The sequence below is a fragment of the Cervus elaphus genome, chromosome 23, assembly GCF_910594005.1.
Source record: "Cervus elaphus chromosome 23, mCerEla1.1, whole genome shotgun sequence".
NCBI lineage: Eukaryota > Metazoa > Chordata > Mammalia > Artiodactyla > Cervidae > Cervus > Cervus elaphus.
The window spans coordinates 77,506,091-77,521,894 of record NC_057837.1 but is presented as its reverse complement, the minus strand read 5'-3'; the positions used below and the strand labels follow the sequence as shown (position 1 = coordinate 77,521,894).

The 15,804-nt window shown below is 52.8% G+C and overlaps 1 protein-coding gene and 2 long non-coding RNA genes across 3 annotated transcripts; 1 reads left to right on the top strand and 2 right to left on the bottom strand.

Annotated features, from left to right (window-relative positions):
* Positions 1–4,536: 4,536 nt before the first annotated feature.
* Positions 4,537–6,525, top strand: LOC122682200. Its single transcript, XR_006337260.1, has 3 exons — positions 4,537–4,790; positions 5,086–5,329; positions 6,199–6,525. It is a non-coding gene; the product is annotated as an uncharacterized LOC122682200 (long non-coding RNA).
* Positions 6,526–8,350: 1,825 nt separating this feature from the next.
* Positions 8,351–9,901, bottom strand: LOC122682209. Its single transcript, XR_006337264.1, has 3 exons — positions 9,075–9,901; positions 8,903–8,979; positions 8,351–8,632 (listed from the first exon to the last, which is right to left on the bottom strand). It is a non-coding gene; the product is annotated as an uncharacterized LOC122682209 (long non-coding RNA).
* Positions 9,902–10,259: 358 nt separating this feature from the next.
* LOC122681134 lies at positions 10,260–14,396 on the bottom strand. Its single transcript, XM_043882845.1, has 4 exons — positions 14,360–14,396; positions 12,435–12,605; positions 11,829–11,898; positions 10,260–11,227 (listed from the first exon to the last, which is right to left on the bottom strand). The coding sequence occupies exons 1-4, from the start codon at positions 14,394–14,396 to the stop codon at positions 10,690–10,692; spliced, it is 816 nt and encodes a 271-aa protein (XP_043738780.1). The 3' UTR covers positions 10,260–10,689.
* Between the last annotated feature and the right edge of the window lie 1,408 nt (positions 14,397–15,804).

Below are 15,804 nucleotides of genomic sequence, written 5' to 3'. Positions count from 1 at the left end.
ACAGGGAAGGACAGATCAGAATCCCCCACAGTACCGATGCTCTAATGGAGGACACAGGAAAGAAACCAGTGAGCATGCAAATAAACTCTGAAATGAGAGCCCTTGGTGCAACAAAGAAAATAAACAGAATTATAGGATCAAATTACAGCATGTGAGAGTTGGACTATAAAGAAAGCTGAGCGTCGAAGAACTGATTCTTTTGAACTGTGGTGTTGGAGAAGACTCTTGAGAGTCCTTCGGACCGCAAGGAGATCCAACCAGTCCGTCCTAAAGGAAATCCTGACTATTCATTGGAAGGGCTGCTGCTGAAGCTGAAACTCCAATACTTTGACCACCTGATTCGAAGAACTGACTCATTGGAAAAGACCCTGATGCGGGGAAAGATTGAAGGCAGGAGGAGAAGGGGATGACAGAGGATGAGATGGCTGGATGGCATCACCGACTCGATGGACAAGAGTTTGAGCAAGCTCTGGGAGTTGGTGATGGACAGGGAAGCCTGGCGTGCTGCAGTCCATGGGGTCACAAAAAGTCAGACACGACTGAGCAACTGAACTGAACTGATAGGATAAAATGTAGAAGTGAGATAGTATGGCCTGGGAGGGCCTCTGGGGAGGGAGTAGTTTAAGTTCAGAATTGAATGTGGAGAAGGAGCCAGTCATGCAAAGAGGTAGAAAGGGGTGGGGGGGTGGTCTCAGATAGAGGGAACAGCAAGTGCAAAGTCCCAGGGGTGGGAATGAGCTTGGTGTGTTGGAGGAGCAGAAGCAGGCTGCTGTGATGGAGTGGAGAAGCAGGAGGAAGGGTGGTAGGAGCCAGGGTGAAATGGTCCCTAGAGCCGAGTCAGACCAAGAGATGCCTGGTGAGTGAGTGTGGGATCATGAGTACCAGGGAAGACATCCACGGGTACTGGATGGGGAGCAAGGAGGGGACCTGAAGGCACTGGGTTTGGGACGTTTTTTCTCTTGATGTCTTTGTCAGTGGAAGGGAAGGCCAAGGAGAAAGACCTTGGTTTGCAGAGCACCAGCTCAGACTGCAGCAGGGAGGGGCTTCAGGCCACATCTGGGTGCATCTGAGTGGAACAGGCTAATTTCAATCATTAAAATCAGCAAACCCATCTTTGGCAACTCATAATAACATCTACTCCATGAGATGCTGTTCATTGAGAACCTAAGCATCAGACTCTATGCAACCTGCTCAGAGGCTGCCAGATATATCCCCTTCCCAGAAAGAAGCTCACAGAAGCAGAAAATTGCAGTATAATGTAGTGAGTGTTCCAGGGAATGTTAAACAGAGGATGGGTCATTCAAGTCGGCTTTTGAAGGATGAAGAGGAACTCGCTGGAGAGAAACCATCAACAGAAGGGCAGAAACTTTTGTCCACCTGTATGTCCCAGAACCTAAGACAGAGCTTGGAGCATAGTAGGTGCTCAATCCGTATTTGCTGATGAAATGAATCAGAGCTGCCCACACTTCGATTATTCAAGTACCTGGCTTCATGATTTTTGTGCGGTATGTTTTCCACTATTTCTACCAGTGAACCAGTGAAGTTGCTCAGTCGTGTCTGACTCTTTGCAATCCCATGGACTGTAGCCTACTAGGCTCCTCCATCCATGGAATTTTCCAGGCAAGAGTACTGGAGTGGGTTGCCATTTCCTTCTCCAGGGGATCTTCCTGACCCAGAGATCAAACCCAGGTCTCCCTCATTGAAGGCAGATACCTTATCGCCTGAGCTACCAGGGAAGCCTTTTGCTTAATATTTTTCTTCAAGTTGAATTACCTTTCTATCTAAATGAATTTATCTTAAGAGAAGACATTTGATATGATCACTAAATTTGAAAAGAACAAAGAATATTTGCCATAAATCAAAGATAACCAGAAAAACCACCACAATGAAAACAAAACAATGTTATTAAAGTCTGCCTGTTAAGAGAACAAAAAAGGCGGGCCACAGACTGGGAGGAAGTATTTGCAAATCACACATCTACAAAGGACTGACTCGTATCCAGAATATATAAAGAACTCTCCAAACCCATTAATAAGAAAACAATCTGATTTTTTAAATGGACAAAAATTTGAACAGACACTACACCAAAAAAAAGAAAAAAAGGAAGAAAAGAAAAACAGAGATGGTAAATAAGCACATAAAAAGATGCTTAACATCATTAGTCATTAGGGAAAGGCAAATTAACAACACAATGACATTCCAGAGTACACCTATTAGAATGGCTAAAATTAAAAACAAAAAGCTGACAATATCAGGTGCTGGTAAGGATGGGAAGCAACTAAAACTTTGATGCAGTGCGGGTGGGAGTACAAAATGCACAGACACTTTGGAAAACAGTTCAGCAGTTTCTGATTAAGTCACACGTATAGTTACCATGTGATCCAACAATTCTACTCCCAGAAATTTCCCCAAGATAAATAAAATTTTATGGTCACATAAAAACCTGTTTGCAAAAGTTTGTAAGTGGCTTTACTTATAATCACTGAATCTGGAAACAGCCCATCTATCCCTCAACTAGTGAGTGGGTATGTCACCCCACTCCAGTACTCTTGCCTGGAAAATCCCATGGACAGAGGAGCCTGGTAGGCTGCATGCAGTCCATGGGGTCGCTAAGAGCCAGACACAACTGAGCGACTTCACTTTCACTTTTCACTTTCATGTGCTGGAGAAGGAAATGGCAACCCACTCCAGTGTTCTTGCCTGGAGAATCCCAGGGACGGGGGAGCCTGGTGGGCTGCAGTCCATGGGGTCGCTAAGAGTCGGACACGACTGACGTGACTTAGCAGCAGCAGCAGCAGCAGTGAGTGGGTAAACAGTCAGTGGTATGTCCATGTCATGGAATACTATCCAGCAATAGCAAGGAACAAAGTACTGATAACACACAATGAAATGAACGCGTCTCAAATGCAAGGTGCTGAGCGTAGGAAAAACCAGCCTCAAAAATCAATGAGCTATAGGATTCCACTTATATGACATTCTGGAAAGGGCAAATTTATAGAAAGAGAAAAAGATCAATGTTCAAAAACAAGTGACACTGACCTATGGTGATGGAAGTCAGGAGAGCAGTGCCCACAGGAAGGGAAGTGACGGAGGCGAGGGGCGGGCTCTGGGGGTGGGGCAGCTCTGGGTCTGTCTGTCTGGGTGCTAATCACTCGGCCGTGAACATTCAAGCGGAGCGCTTCTTTGCGTATGTCATGGTCAGTCACTTTAGTCGTGTCCGACCCTTTGAGACCCCATGGGATTTTCCAGGCAAGAGTACTGGAGTGGGTTGCCAGTTCCTTCTCCTGCATATGTCATAGCTTAGTACAAAGTTTTGAAAAGTTTAGCTAGAGAAAACTATATGCCAGAAGTCTGACGTCTGAGACGTGCTCATTTTCACCAAGGGAGATAAGCAAGTGTTGGGTGTTAGCGAGAGGTTAGCATCTGCCCTTCACGATGTGAAGGAAGAACTGTAGAAAGATCTGCTAAGGGAATGACTCTCACCATGTGACCCAATGTGGACTGATGCTCTGCACCCTATAAAGTGAAGTTGGGTGGCCCCAATGGTGCCCAACATCAATGAAGAGAGCACGTGAGTATCTCAGCCAGCATGCTGGAAGCGGGTGATGGCTCAGCTCTGAAAGCAGAAGAGCCCACATTCGGCCGGAGCCGATAAGCAGTAGCTGGATTCGATTTCACGTTCTTCTCTGCTTTCCTTGGCACCCAACACAAGCCCAGCACGTGGTTAGTCTTCACTCGCTGGTCACCCCTCTGAGCATTCTCATCGGTCGTTCCCTCTGCTTGGAGACGCTCCCTTCTCCCACTTGACCACCTGACATACTCCTAACCTCGCCTTGGGGATGACTCGCTTTGCCCTGCTACTTGAATATCCCCTGGCATTGCTGCTTCAGGGCCACTACACAAGCTACTTCCTTGGCCTGGAAGCACTTCCCTCTCCCTTCCCCTGGGTCAATCATCCCCTTTTGTGCACAAGTGACAGAAAACCAAACTGTTTCCAGCCGAAAACCGGAAATGTAGTGGCTCCTGAAACTAAAACATCCAAGTGTGTCTAATTTCAGGGACGGCTGGATCCGGGGGTTCCAACCCTGTCTAGCTCTGTGTTGATCGCTCTCAGGCAGGTTTTTCTCTTATGAAGTCCCCTGATGCTCCAGGCTTTCACTTGCTCACTCTCCATCCAATGGAAAAACTGCAAATCTTTTCGCAAATAATTTCCAGCAACCAAAGTCCCAGGATCAAGTTTCATTGGGCAGGCTTAGTTACACGCCCATCCCCAGACCAATCACATGGATCCAGACTTGGTCACACGTCCACCCTTGGAGACAGGGTCCTAGGACACCCCACCCAAATCTCATGGAATGAGATGAGGGAAGAGGGGGTTCTCCAGCAGGAAATTGGGGTGCTATTACCCCAATACAGGAGAAACCAGAAGATGGATACTGATCCCACCTTCTCTTGGAAAACTCTAGCTTTTCCCAACATGCTGTGTGACCTCAGGCCAACCGCTTTCCCTCTCTGGGCCTCATGTTCCTCCTCTGAAAAATAGGCAGAAGGCCGTTTGAATTCCAACATTCCAGAATTCTGGGACAGCTTCCAGGACTGGCGGCTGCTCCCGAAATCCCAGGAACGTTCCGGTACTTCTGGGGACGGAAGTGGAGCACCAGCCAGAGCCGTCCCTGGCCCCCTGGCCTGGGAACATGCTTAGAGGATGACAATTGGGCTCCCTTCAGCCGAAATTCCACTCCCGTGGGGGCCTTGCCAAGGAAAACAAGCCCAAGAACTGGGCATTGAAGGTGAGCATATTTGACAAGTTTTAAGACGACAAATTATTTACACAGGTGTGGGAACCATCCCCTCGCACCCTGCTTTCTTTTCTTTCTCTTCCTCCCCTTTCCAAATTCTTTCCCCCAAGGGTGCTGACAGACATGCCAAGGGAGGGGGTGGCTGGCTTGGGGATCGGCCTGGAGTGAGTCCATGAGCCCAGGGCAGCAGGGGAGGGGTGGGGCAGGAGGGAAGGGGGTGTCTGCTCCGGGGAGGGCTCTTTCCCCTCATCAACTGTCTCGCTGTCAACTCGCATTACCTGGGAAGCTACGAGACCGAAGGTCCTGGATTCCAAAGCGACCTGAGTCCTTCAAGAGAATGGAGCTCAGTCCGTCCTCAGTTGACAAGGAGTAGCTGACCCTGGAGAGAGCCAGGCAAGAGGTGGAGAAAGCAAAAATCATTTCTTAAACACCTACTGTGTCCCTGACACTGAGTTGAGCCTTAAGAGTACACTGTGAATCAACCAGATGAAAATATCTGCCCTGGCGGAGCTGACAAGGAAACAAACAAGGTGAATGATGAGTTACCTTCATAAGCACTTTAAGAAAATAAAATAGAGTGAGAGGTTGGGGCCGGGCTGGGGGGCGGAGGGACTCTAGGTTTAGGAAGTGACATTTGAGCTGAGAAAGCGGAGAAGGCGCCTGCTAGGCAGAGATCTGAAGGAAGGACATTTTGGGCAGATGGCTCTGCGCATGCAAAGGCCCTGAGGTTGAAAGTGACTTGGGTGTCCAAAGAGCACAGAGGAGGCCCATGTGGCCAGAGCCAGGGGACGGACTGGAGCTGGACCAGAGGTCTGGCCTGTGCTTTCTGCTCAGGAAAACAAACACACCAAGCGGGGTGGTTATCCCCCCTTTACCAAGGGGGAAACTGAGGCTCAGAGAAGGGCAGTGACCTGCCCAGGGCCACACAGCAGAGTCAGGCCCCAGCCCCTTCCACCTGGCCCCAAGCCTGTGCCCCTTGCTTCTGAGAGGCGAGAGGGCAGGAACAAGGAGTGCCCAAGACCTGCCAAGCCTCCCATCTGCGGCTCGGCCCCGGGGAAGGGGTGTCTGGAGGATAAGCCTTCTTGCTTCCTGTGGGAAGGAAGTGGAGACTGATTTAGCTGCTGAGTCATGGGGGTACCACAGGCTCCCAGGCCTCAATGGGCCCTGCCTCAGTTTACCCACCTGTAAAAAAATGGGTATAATAACATGTCTGCCTCCAGTACCAACTTCAGAGGGGTGCTAGGAGGGTTAATTACTGCCTGGCAATTCCAGAAGCTGTGATGAAAGGTGGTGGGAAGGGGGCACTATTAACCCGGGCAAATAATTACTCCCAGCCCGAGGGAGGAGGAAGAGGGGTCGCACCTGGTCTGATCCGGCCTCCATCCGGTTTCCTTTCCAGATGTGTAGGAGCCCTGCAGGCGTGAGCATCTGGCTCTGATGGCTGTCCCGGCCCCAAGACGCCCGGTACCAGGAGGAGGTGGGGCTGTGAATGGGCACGCACCACACAGACCAGTCTTGAGCCTGCGTCTCTGCCCCTCCCTGATGGGGAGACCAGGGCAGCACCTGTCCCATCAGGGCCTCGGTTTCTTCATCTGCACAATGTGGGCAAGAAGCTGGCCTGCCCCTCGGGGCCTGCACTTGGTTCTCACAGGGACACAGACACGTCCCATCTCCCTGGCTGCATGTCAGGCCCCAACCTCCCACACCAACAGCCATCCTGACTGCCACAGCCTGATGGGAAATGGTTAAAAAAAAATGATTTTTAAAACACTCTTCAGGGGACTTCCCTAGCAGTCCAGTGGTTAAGACTCTGTGCTTCCAATGTAGGGGGCACAGGTTTGATCCCTGGTCGAGGAACCAAGATCCCACATGCTGCTTGGTATGGCCAAAAAGTAAAAAAAAAAAATAAATAAAACACTCTTCGGAATGCTGATTAGGCCTCATGTTGCCCACAACTCTCGGGCTCCAGAAGCAAGCTCCAACTGCCCTCTGCCCCTGGAATCCCAGCCTCTTGCTTGGGGAGGGGAAACAGGGACAGATACTGGAGCAAGCCCTCTCTTCCTCCTTTTAGTTATTTATTTTTTATATTATTTCTTAAATTTTGCATTATTTCTCAAATTAAATTATTTTCTTAAATTAAATACTGACATAGCGTTAGATGTCTCATGTGTACAACACCTCATTTCTACTCCTATATATCTGACAGTGTGTGTGAGTGCTAAGTCGCTTCAGTCGTGTCCGACTCTCTGCGGCCCCATGAACGATAGCCCACCAGGCTCCTCTGTCCATGCGATTCCCCAGGCCAGAACACTGGAGTGGGTTGCCATGCCCTCCTCCAGGGGGTCTTCCCAACCCAGGGATGGAACCCGGGTCTGTCATGTCTCCTGCCTGGGCAGGCAGCTTCTTTGCCACTGGCGCCGTCTGGGAAGCCCACCTGCCAGTGTGCTCACCCTAAAAGTTCATTTTCCATCTGCCCACCTCTGGCGGAGCCCCTGTATCCATTTTGCCCACCCCCGCCCCGCCTCTCCTTCCCTGGTGGTAATCACAACTTTCTCCCCTGTATCTACATATTGGTTTTTTTGTTCGTTTGTTTTTTGTTTGTTTAGTAGTTGTCTATATTCCACATATGAGTGAAATCACATGGTATTGATATTTGTCTTTCTCTGTCTGATTTATTTCACTGAGCATAACACCCTCAAGGGTCATCCAAGTTGTCGCAAACGGCAAGGCTTCGTTTTTTTCCTGGGTGAGTAGTATTCCACCACATACATTCCTCTATGTGGCAACATTGCGCCCATCTCACGGAAGGGGACACTGAGGCTCTGAGAGGCAAATGTCAAAGCCCTGGGCTGGGAAGAGGCAGACCTCAGCCCTCCACTTTCCCCTGAGGCCGTCTGAGTCCCAGCTGAAGCCTCAGCATAGGTGCCCGATCTATATGGTGCCCCCAGAGATGAGGTTTTTCCATATGAGTGGGCTGTTCTTGGGCCTGGGGACCCCAGAGAGAAGGGAGCCAGGTCCTTGCCAATGGCCTTCCCTGCAGGCAGAGGGCAGGCCCCAGGCAGCTCACTTTCAGGAGGAGCCCAGGGCTCAGAGCGCTGGTGCAGGGCATCTGTGCCCACCCCGCAAGCTCACTTGGTCCCGCTCTTACCCGCAATCCCCCCGCTGCAGCCACACCGGCCCAGGTGATCTCCAAACACGCCTTGGCTCCCACCAGTACATCTTTGCACCTGCAGTCCCCTCTGCCCGGAGCAATGCCCCCCACACACACACTCCTTCCCACGCTGGCTTCTTGTTATCCAATCTCTCTTCAAAGGTCACCTCCTCAGAGGATCGCTCTGGGGCTGTCTCCATCACAGCTCCTGCTTTATTTCCTGCAGAGCCCTTATCCCTCTCTGAAACGACCTCAAATGTCTGATTCCCTCACTACGATGTAGACTCCATGACAACAGAGGGGTTTGTTTTTATTTCTTCTTCTTTTTTTCTTTTTTATTCACTGCTGTATTTCCAGGACCCAGTAGAACACAGCGGTGCTCAACAGATACTTGTTGATGTAATGAAGACGTTTTTAAAAATAAGAGTCATCTGGGTCACGAGGAAAGGGGTGGGTGTTCTAGGGGGCAGGCAGCGGGGATGGCTCCCCCCAAGGACTGAATGATTTCTCCGGAGCCTTTCAAAGCGTGTCCTGGGGACCTGACACCACAACAGCAACAGTCCTGCTCGTCTGGCACTGCCTGTGCTCAGCGCCGGATCACCTCATTTAATCCTCGCACGGGCCCCGGGAGGTCAGTCGTGTGATTATGCCCATCCTCCAGATCAGGAAACTGTAGCTTAGACTAAGGGACGCATTCCCGGTCACCAGTCACCCTCACGCCCTACCTCCCGCCCTCCAGAGCCCCAGGGTCCCCTAGAGACAGCCCCACCCCTTGATTCCCAGCGCAGCCTGGAGAGATCACGTGCCCTGCCCGATGCCCCCCCAGCTGGTTGGCGGCCCGGAGGGACGATCCCCAGCTCCCCACGGCCACTCGCCCGTGGGGAGGGAAGACTGGCTTGGCAGCTGGTCCTGGGGACGCCGGGCAGCCAGGAGTTTCTCTCCCCGGACTTACTGTACATGATTCAGCGCCAGCCCCGGTTGTGAAATCTGGGAATCTTGTGGGCAAGGCCAGGCCCGGGGGATGGCTGTCTGGGAAAACGAGGCCGGGAAGGGGTTAAGGGGGGCAGCAGGCCACCCCCCCACCCCGGGGGGGAGGCACTGCGCCAGGCCAGCAGAGAGCTCACCGTTCACACTGGGCCGGCCACCGCCTGCGGCCTGTCGCTGACATCACAGCTGCGTCAGTCCAGCCTGCCCAGCCCCCCACTTCCTTCCCTCCTGCAGCGGCATCTCCAGCCACGTCTCCAAACTCACTGTCCTCTCCTTGCGGAGGGGGGGCAGCCCGTGCCCAACCTCCCCTCCTGGGAGGGAGGGGGAGATGACAAACAGTCCTCGGCATACAGGAGGCGCTTCATAAGCCACAGCCGTGACGGGTTTGAGCCAAACCATAATCCCGCAGGTTAGAGGCTCTCATACCCATTGCAGAGAAGAAAAGACCGAGGGTCCGAGAAAGTAGGGACTTGCCCAAGGTCATCCAACTGCACAGTCGTAATTACTTGAAATGTTAATATAATCCTGCTGCTCTTCCTCGGCTTTTTATTAGAAGCACGTGTACCTCTCATCACCCGCTGGGTTGCAATAACTATCCCGAGGCTGGGGATTTTCTTTCTTATCTCATTTGTTTGCTTAAATTCAATTAAACCAAATGGGCATTTGTTTGAGTAGAGAGATAATAAAAGGCTTTCACAGGAACCATTCGCAGATCAGTGACGACTTCTGGTACTATATTAAATGAATTCTATGCTTGAAATTTTCAAAAAAACCCCACTGAGTACCTACTCTGCTCCAGACCCCACTTATGCATATTAAACTCAATCCTTACAGAAACTCTGTGAGGGCAGCAGTGCAATTACCCATCTCACAGATGAGAAAACTGAGGCATAGGGAGCCCCGCCCCCATAGCTGGTAAATAGCAGTCATAAAAAATAATTCAGTAATAATACTAACTGGCATTGATTAGGTACTTACTCCAAGTGCTGAGCGTAATATTTACATCACCTCACTGGTTTCTCTCATGACTCTAGAAGATAAGTACTGTTAGTTTCCCCATTTCACAGATGAGAGACTGAGGGGTTAACTCAGCTAGATAATAAAGCTGCTATGTGGCAGAGTTGGGATTTGAACCCAGGTCTTCTGTCCCTGCATGCATGCATGCTAAGTCACTTCCATTGTGTCCAACTCTGTGCAACCCTATGGACTGTAGCCTGCCAGGCTTCTCTGTCCATGGGAATTCTCCAGGCAAGAATACTGGAGTGGGTTGCTCTGCCCACCGCCAGGGGATCTTCCTGACCCAGGGATTGAACCCATGTCTCTTATATCTCCGGCATTGGCAGATGGGTTCTTTACCATTGACGCCACCTGGGAAGACCCTTAGTCCCTACTCAGAACTGGGGCTAGACACACAGTGGCTGCTTGGGTAACTCAAGGACAACCAAGCTGAAGAACCCTGGGGCTGCCAAGGGATCTGTCCCCCAAGATAGCCCTGGCGTCAGCTCGGGGCCGCCGGTATGGGCCTGGCCCAGCTGGAAAGAGACGTGTGCTCGCATCTTCTCCCAGAATGCCATCCCGCCCACAGTGGTAGCAGCCCCCGAGCTCACAGCCGCCGCTGTCCAACCACCTATGAGGAAGTTCATTATTTTCCCCATTGTACCAGGCAGAGACAGCAAAGCCCAGAGACGGTGCGTGACTTGTTCAAGGTCACACAGCCGGCTCCAGCTCCACTTTTACCTCCCAAACCTGCTCTTAGCTGGCAGAGCTCTGGGGTGTATGTGAGAAGGAGGGAGACAAGGTCTGCGCCCCCCAGCCCACCCCGCCCCTTGGGGCGAGGACTTCCTCTCCCCCTCTTGCCTTCCTAAACCCCAGCTGAGAGTTAGCAGGAGTTGGTGGGACCGAGCCACCCGTGAGCTGCCTCACAAAGCGAGGACAGGAAGAGTGTTCCTGGCTGAGGGACCAAAGCGGGAGAAGGAGGCACAGCTCATGGAACAGAGGAGGACGCATGTCCAGCGAGGCTGCGGGGGAGAGAGGGGGGCTGGAGGGAGGAGGCCAGCCCGCGTAGCGGGAGCCTTGAACGCCGGGCTGAGGAGCTCCGGCTCTCTCCAGGGGCAATGGGGAGCCACGACAGCTGTAGAGCAAGGGGGGAGCATGATCCGCAAACAGAGGACTGACCGCTGCCGGACCTCCCCTGTTCTTCCTGCTTTTGTCCCGGCCTCTGCAGGTCCTGTGAAAACGCAAGTCAGACTGCGTCCCGCCTCTGCTCGGAACCCTCCGTGGCGCCCGCCTCCTGCGGAGAAGCAGGAGAGGGTCCTGCTGGCCTGCCCCGGCCCTGCCCCCGGCCCTGCTCAGCCGCACCGCCTCCTCCCGCCACACCACCTCAGGGCCTTCGCAGTGAGAGCTGCTCCTGCTTCGTGAAAGCCTCCTCCTCCTCCTGCGGGTTCCCTCCCTCAACTTACAGATCATTGCTCAGCTGTTCCCTGCTTAGTGAGGCTGTCTCTGACCCATCTCTGGATATTGAAACCCCCAGCTCACCCCGCTTCTTCCCCCACTCTATTTCTCTCTGTAGCACTGGTGCTTTCAAATACAAGGTGTGCGTGTGTGTGTTTGTGTACACGCATGTACGCACGCGTGCGCGCGCTCAGTCATGTCCAACTCTTTGTGACCCCATGGACTATAGCCCGCCGGGCTCCCCTGTCCATGGAATTTTCCAGACAAAAATACTGGAGTGGGTTGCTATTTCCTTTGACTTGGGATCTTCTCGACCCGGGGATCAAACCCGAGTCTCTTGCGTCTCCTGCATTGGCAGGCAGATTCTTGACCACTGCACCACCTGGGAAACCCTTCAAATATAATATACAACTTATTTATCTTGTTTGTTGTCCACTCACCCCACCAAAGTGTGAACTCCGTGGGGGCAGAGACCTCTGACTGTCTCGTGTCCTGCTATGACCCCAGCGCCTGACACACAGGAAATGCTCAATAAATATTTGTCGAGTGAATGAATTCTCTTTTCCCTCAGATTAATTTTCTGAGGGTTTAGAGCTTACGACCTTTGCTCCGAGCTCCAGATACACAGGTGACTTGCCCAGGGTCACTCAGCTCACAAGTGGTCAGTTGATCTGACCCCCAAAAGTCTGTGATATTTTTCCCCTCATTCCGGGCTGCCCCTCTGGGATTTAGGCTGATGCCATGTTACCACTTCTGAGGGCTCTCCTTGGCTCCACCTTACGCTGGAGGCTCAGAGAGGTGAAGCAACTTGGCCAAGGTCACACAGCAACCAAGGGTGTGAATTCAGGTCTTTTTGCCTCTGCGTTTTGGGCATTTTCCGCTAAAGCAGCTCTGCCTCTCTCCCCTCCTCCTCCCCTCTTTTCAGGCAGTGTGTCTGCAGCTGAACTATCAGGCCTGCTGCGTGCGGCCTGGACATACACCACGTCCCGGCCGGGCCCCGCCCGCCACCCCAGCCGGGCCGCGAGCACAGCGCTGGTCCCACATACCTCTGGGATGAGCTGCGGAGAGTGTGACCAGGCCCAGCTGACACGTCTCAGAGCAGACGTGGGCCCGCCTCCCACGGCCCCGCGGGGCCCAGCCAAGACTCAGCCTCGCATCCACCCTCAGGGCGGGGTGCTGGGCCTCGGAGGGGGCAAGGGCAGAGAAGACCAGAGATCCTGGAGCGTTCACGTGAGGCAGAGATTAACGGGCTCCGGGCTCGAACCAGGGCCCAGGCCTCGGTGGTTATGGAGGGAAAAGAGACAATTTTTCAGGGCTGAAAATCCAGTGGGGTTTTAAAAGAGTGAAGCAGGCCAGAGTTAAGATGATAAAGAGCTATTTTTCCTTGGCTTCAGTTTCCGAGAGACAAGAGGGAGTGGTGGGGACCATGGCACCCTGTCTAAAGCTCAGTGTGGCTCCTCGGGGATGCGGACCCAGTGCGATCAGAATTTTGGGTCCTCTGATTTTCCAGAAACACGGGTTTTTATCCAACATCTACAGATTTTTTTTTTTTAACATTGCCTCCTTTCATTTAAAAATTCTGTTTGGACTGAACACAGCCAACCCGAGGGCCAGATTCGGTCTCTCGGGCCTCCGGTTTGTAACCTCCGCTTGGCCAAAGAGGACCGCCAGAGAAGGAGCGGATCAGGGCCTGATCCTGAGTCAGGATCAGAGGGTCAGGACGGTGGCCAGAGCCCGGTGCCAGCAGCTCCAAGGCACTGCGGAAAAGGTCCCTGTCATCTGGTCCCCTCCTCCGTCTCCGGGTGAGGCTCCCCAGCCTGCCCGCCCACCCCAGCTGGCCGTGGGGTGGAAGGGGGCCCACATGGGACACAGCTGTGGCTGTGTTTTCCAGACAGATCCTCATTTTCCTCTTCTGTCCCCCACGGCCCTGCCACCCCAGGAAGTAGGTGACCCTGTGCTCCACCAGGTCACCCCCAAACCACGACCTCATCAGCCTGCTCTTCACATGCTGGCCCCCCCCCCCCCCCCCCCACCCCCCACGCTCCAAGCCAGACGGCTCCACTGCCGTTGCTCTGAATCTCGACCACATCCTTTCATAGCCAGTGTTCAGATGAGGAAACTGAGGCTCTGGGAGGGGGAGAGACTGGCCCAGGGCCCTACCACAAGCTTGCAGAAGAGCTGGACCCAAGCTCAGGCCTCACGTGCGGGATCACAGCGGCCTCACCTCCTCTCCTCCTGCCGGAACCCAGCCCATCCTCTGAGGTTCGGCCCTAGAACTTCCTCCTGGTTTACTTAAGCAGCAGCCAGGGACTTCCCTGGTGGTCCAGTGGTTAGGACTCTGCGCTTCCAATGCAGAGGGACTAGCATCCCATGTGCCTCGTGGTGTGGCCAAAAAAAACAAAACAAGACAGAAAAAAACAAGCAGCCAGGTCCTAGGCCAGGTGCTGGGTATTCAGAAATGAGGAGACAGGGTTTGTCTCAGGCTTCCCCCATGGTGTTTGTTGAATGAATATTTCACTCGCTTCCTGGGAATCTCCTTTTCCCTGAGTCATAGTCTTATATCTAATCTGTCTCAGCCTTGGCATCATGTTCCTCTGGCCACTTGTTTGCACGCTTCCCAGATGTCGCCCCTGTGTGGCCCCGGGGCAGCCTTCAAACCAATGCCCCCCAAGTGAACTCACCAGCCTCCCCCACACTGCCCCTCTGCCTCCTGTTTCACACTCTTAGAAGGTCCACCGTCTGCCCAATGGACAAAGCCAGAGGCCCGAGCGCTGCCCATAATGCCTCACCCCCCCACACCCTCAGCCCAACTGGTCACCGAGGCCAGGGAGTCTTGTCCTCAGCGCCCCTCGAATCCGTCTGCCACTCACCTCCTCCTTGGCTGACCTCACTCAGCTCCTTGCTGTGTACCCCTCATAGGAACACCCTCCTTTCTGAATCCAGCTTCCCACAGCAGCTGGCTGACGTTTACCGTTTCCTACGGCCGCCAGCTGCATGTAGCTCCCCATCACAGAAGGCAGTTCAAACACCTTGGCCAGCACTAAAACCCCGGTTCAGTCCAGTAACCTCGCCCCATCCATACACATTCTGGCCTCAACCAACCCCAACCCCTCTCACTGTTCCAGCACGCTGTGTTTTCTCTCATCTCTGAGCCTCTGCCAGGCTGTTCCTTCTGCCTGAAGGGTTCCTCCCTCCCTAACCCCATCTCTTGTCTGACTATTCTACGAATGCCCGGCAGGACTCAACCAAGGTGCCATGGGCTTCATACAATGTCTTCGATCCCCTAAGTCTGGTTTAGGTACCCACTGAGGTCCTATCCCCGCTCACCATGTGAATCAGATTACAGCTACAGGAACCAGAAAGCCCTCCAGTTTTGTTTTTTTTTACACAGAGATGATGGAATACAGGGATGTGGGCACTCACAAAATTGCTAGACAGCCTGGAGGGGCTCCAGAATGGCACAGTGGAGCTTGCCCACAGGGGAAGCTGCCACCACAGCCAGTCCGGATGGTGGGGAACCAGCAGGCCACCACAGGGACTGCTGACTTTCAGAACACCTCACCCAGTTGTGCTAGAGGTAAAGAACCCACCTGCCAATGCAGAAGATGTAAGAGATGCAGGTTTGATCCCTGGGTCAAGAAGATCCCCTGCAGGAGGGCATGGTAACCCACTCCAGTATCCCTCCCGGGAGAATCCCATGGACAGAGAAGCCTGGCGGGCTACAGTCCATGGGGTCGCAAAGAGTTGGACAAGACTGAAGCAATGTAGCACACACCGCTACTTCTGAATCCCTGAAACTGGTGAGCAGACAAAGTATGCTGCTACCAAAGGAAAAACCTGGCCATGACCAAGTTTATCAGCAGAAAGAGAGCAAAGGCAAAAACCAGATGGCTCTACTTTCTGAATCTCGTGGGAGAGCATCTGAGTGGCCAAACCTAAGGAGCAGACAGAACCCTGTCTGCAGAGGAGACGGGGAAATGTGGCCTGTAGCTCTCCAGCCTCTGCATCCTCTAGACAGAAGACAGTGATGTGAATGGAGGCTGGGTACCAGTGGACCCCAAAGGTGGTGGTGGCTCAGGATTCCCCTCCACAGCCCCAGTCAGCCTGTGTTTACTTCTTTGTCTTTCCTACCAGACTACGAGCGCTTTAAGGGACTTGACAATGCCTTAGATACTGCGGATTCACCAGCATTTTATTGAGCACTTACTATGCCCTGAGCACCAGGCTATGTGCATTGCACACTTGTTTACATGTTTGTACCCCCATAGGGTAGGGATTATTGCTATCCCTATTTTAGATCTAAAGAGGAGGCCCAGAGAGATGAAGTAATTTTCCTAAGGTGACCCAACCAGTAAGCATTAGACAGGAGATTAAAAATGAAAACTGCTTGACTTTACTCTTTAAACACTACAAGCG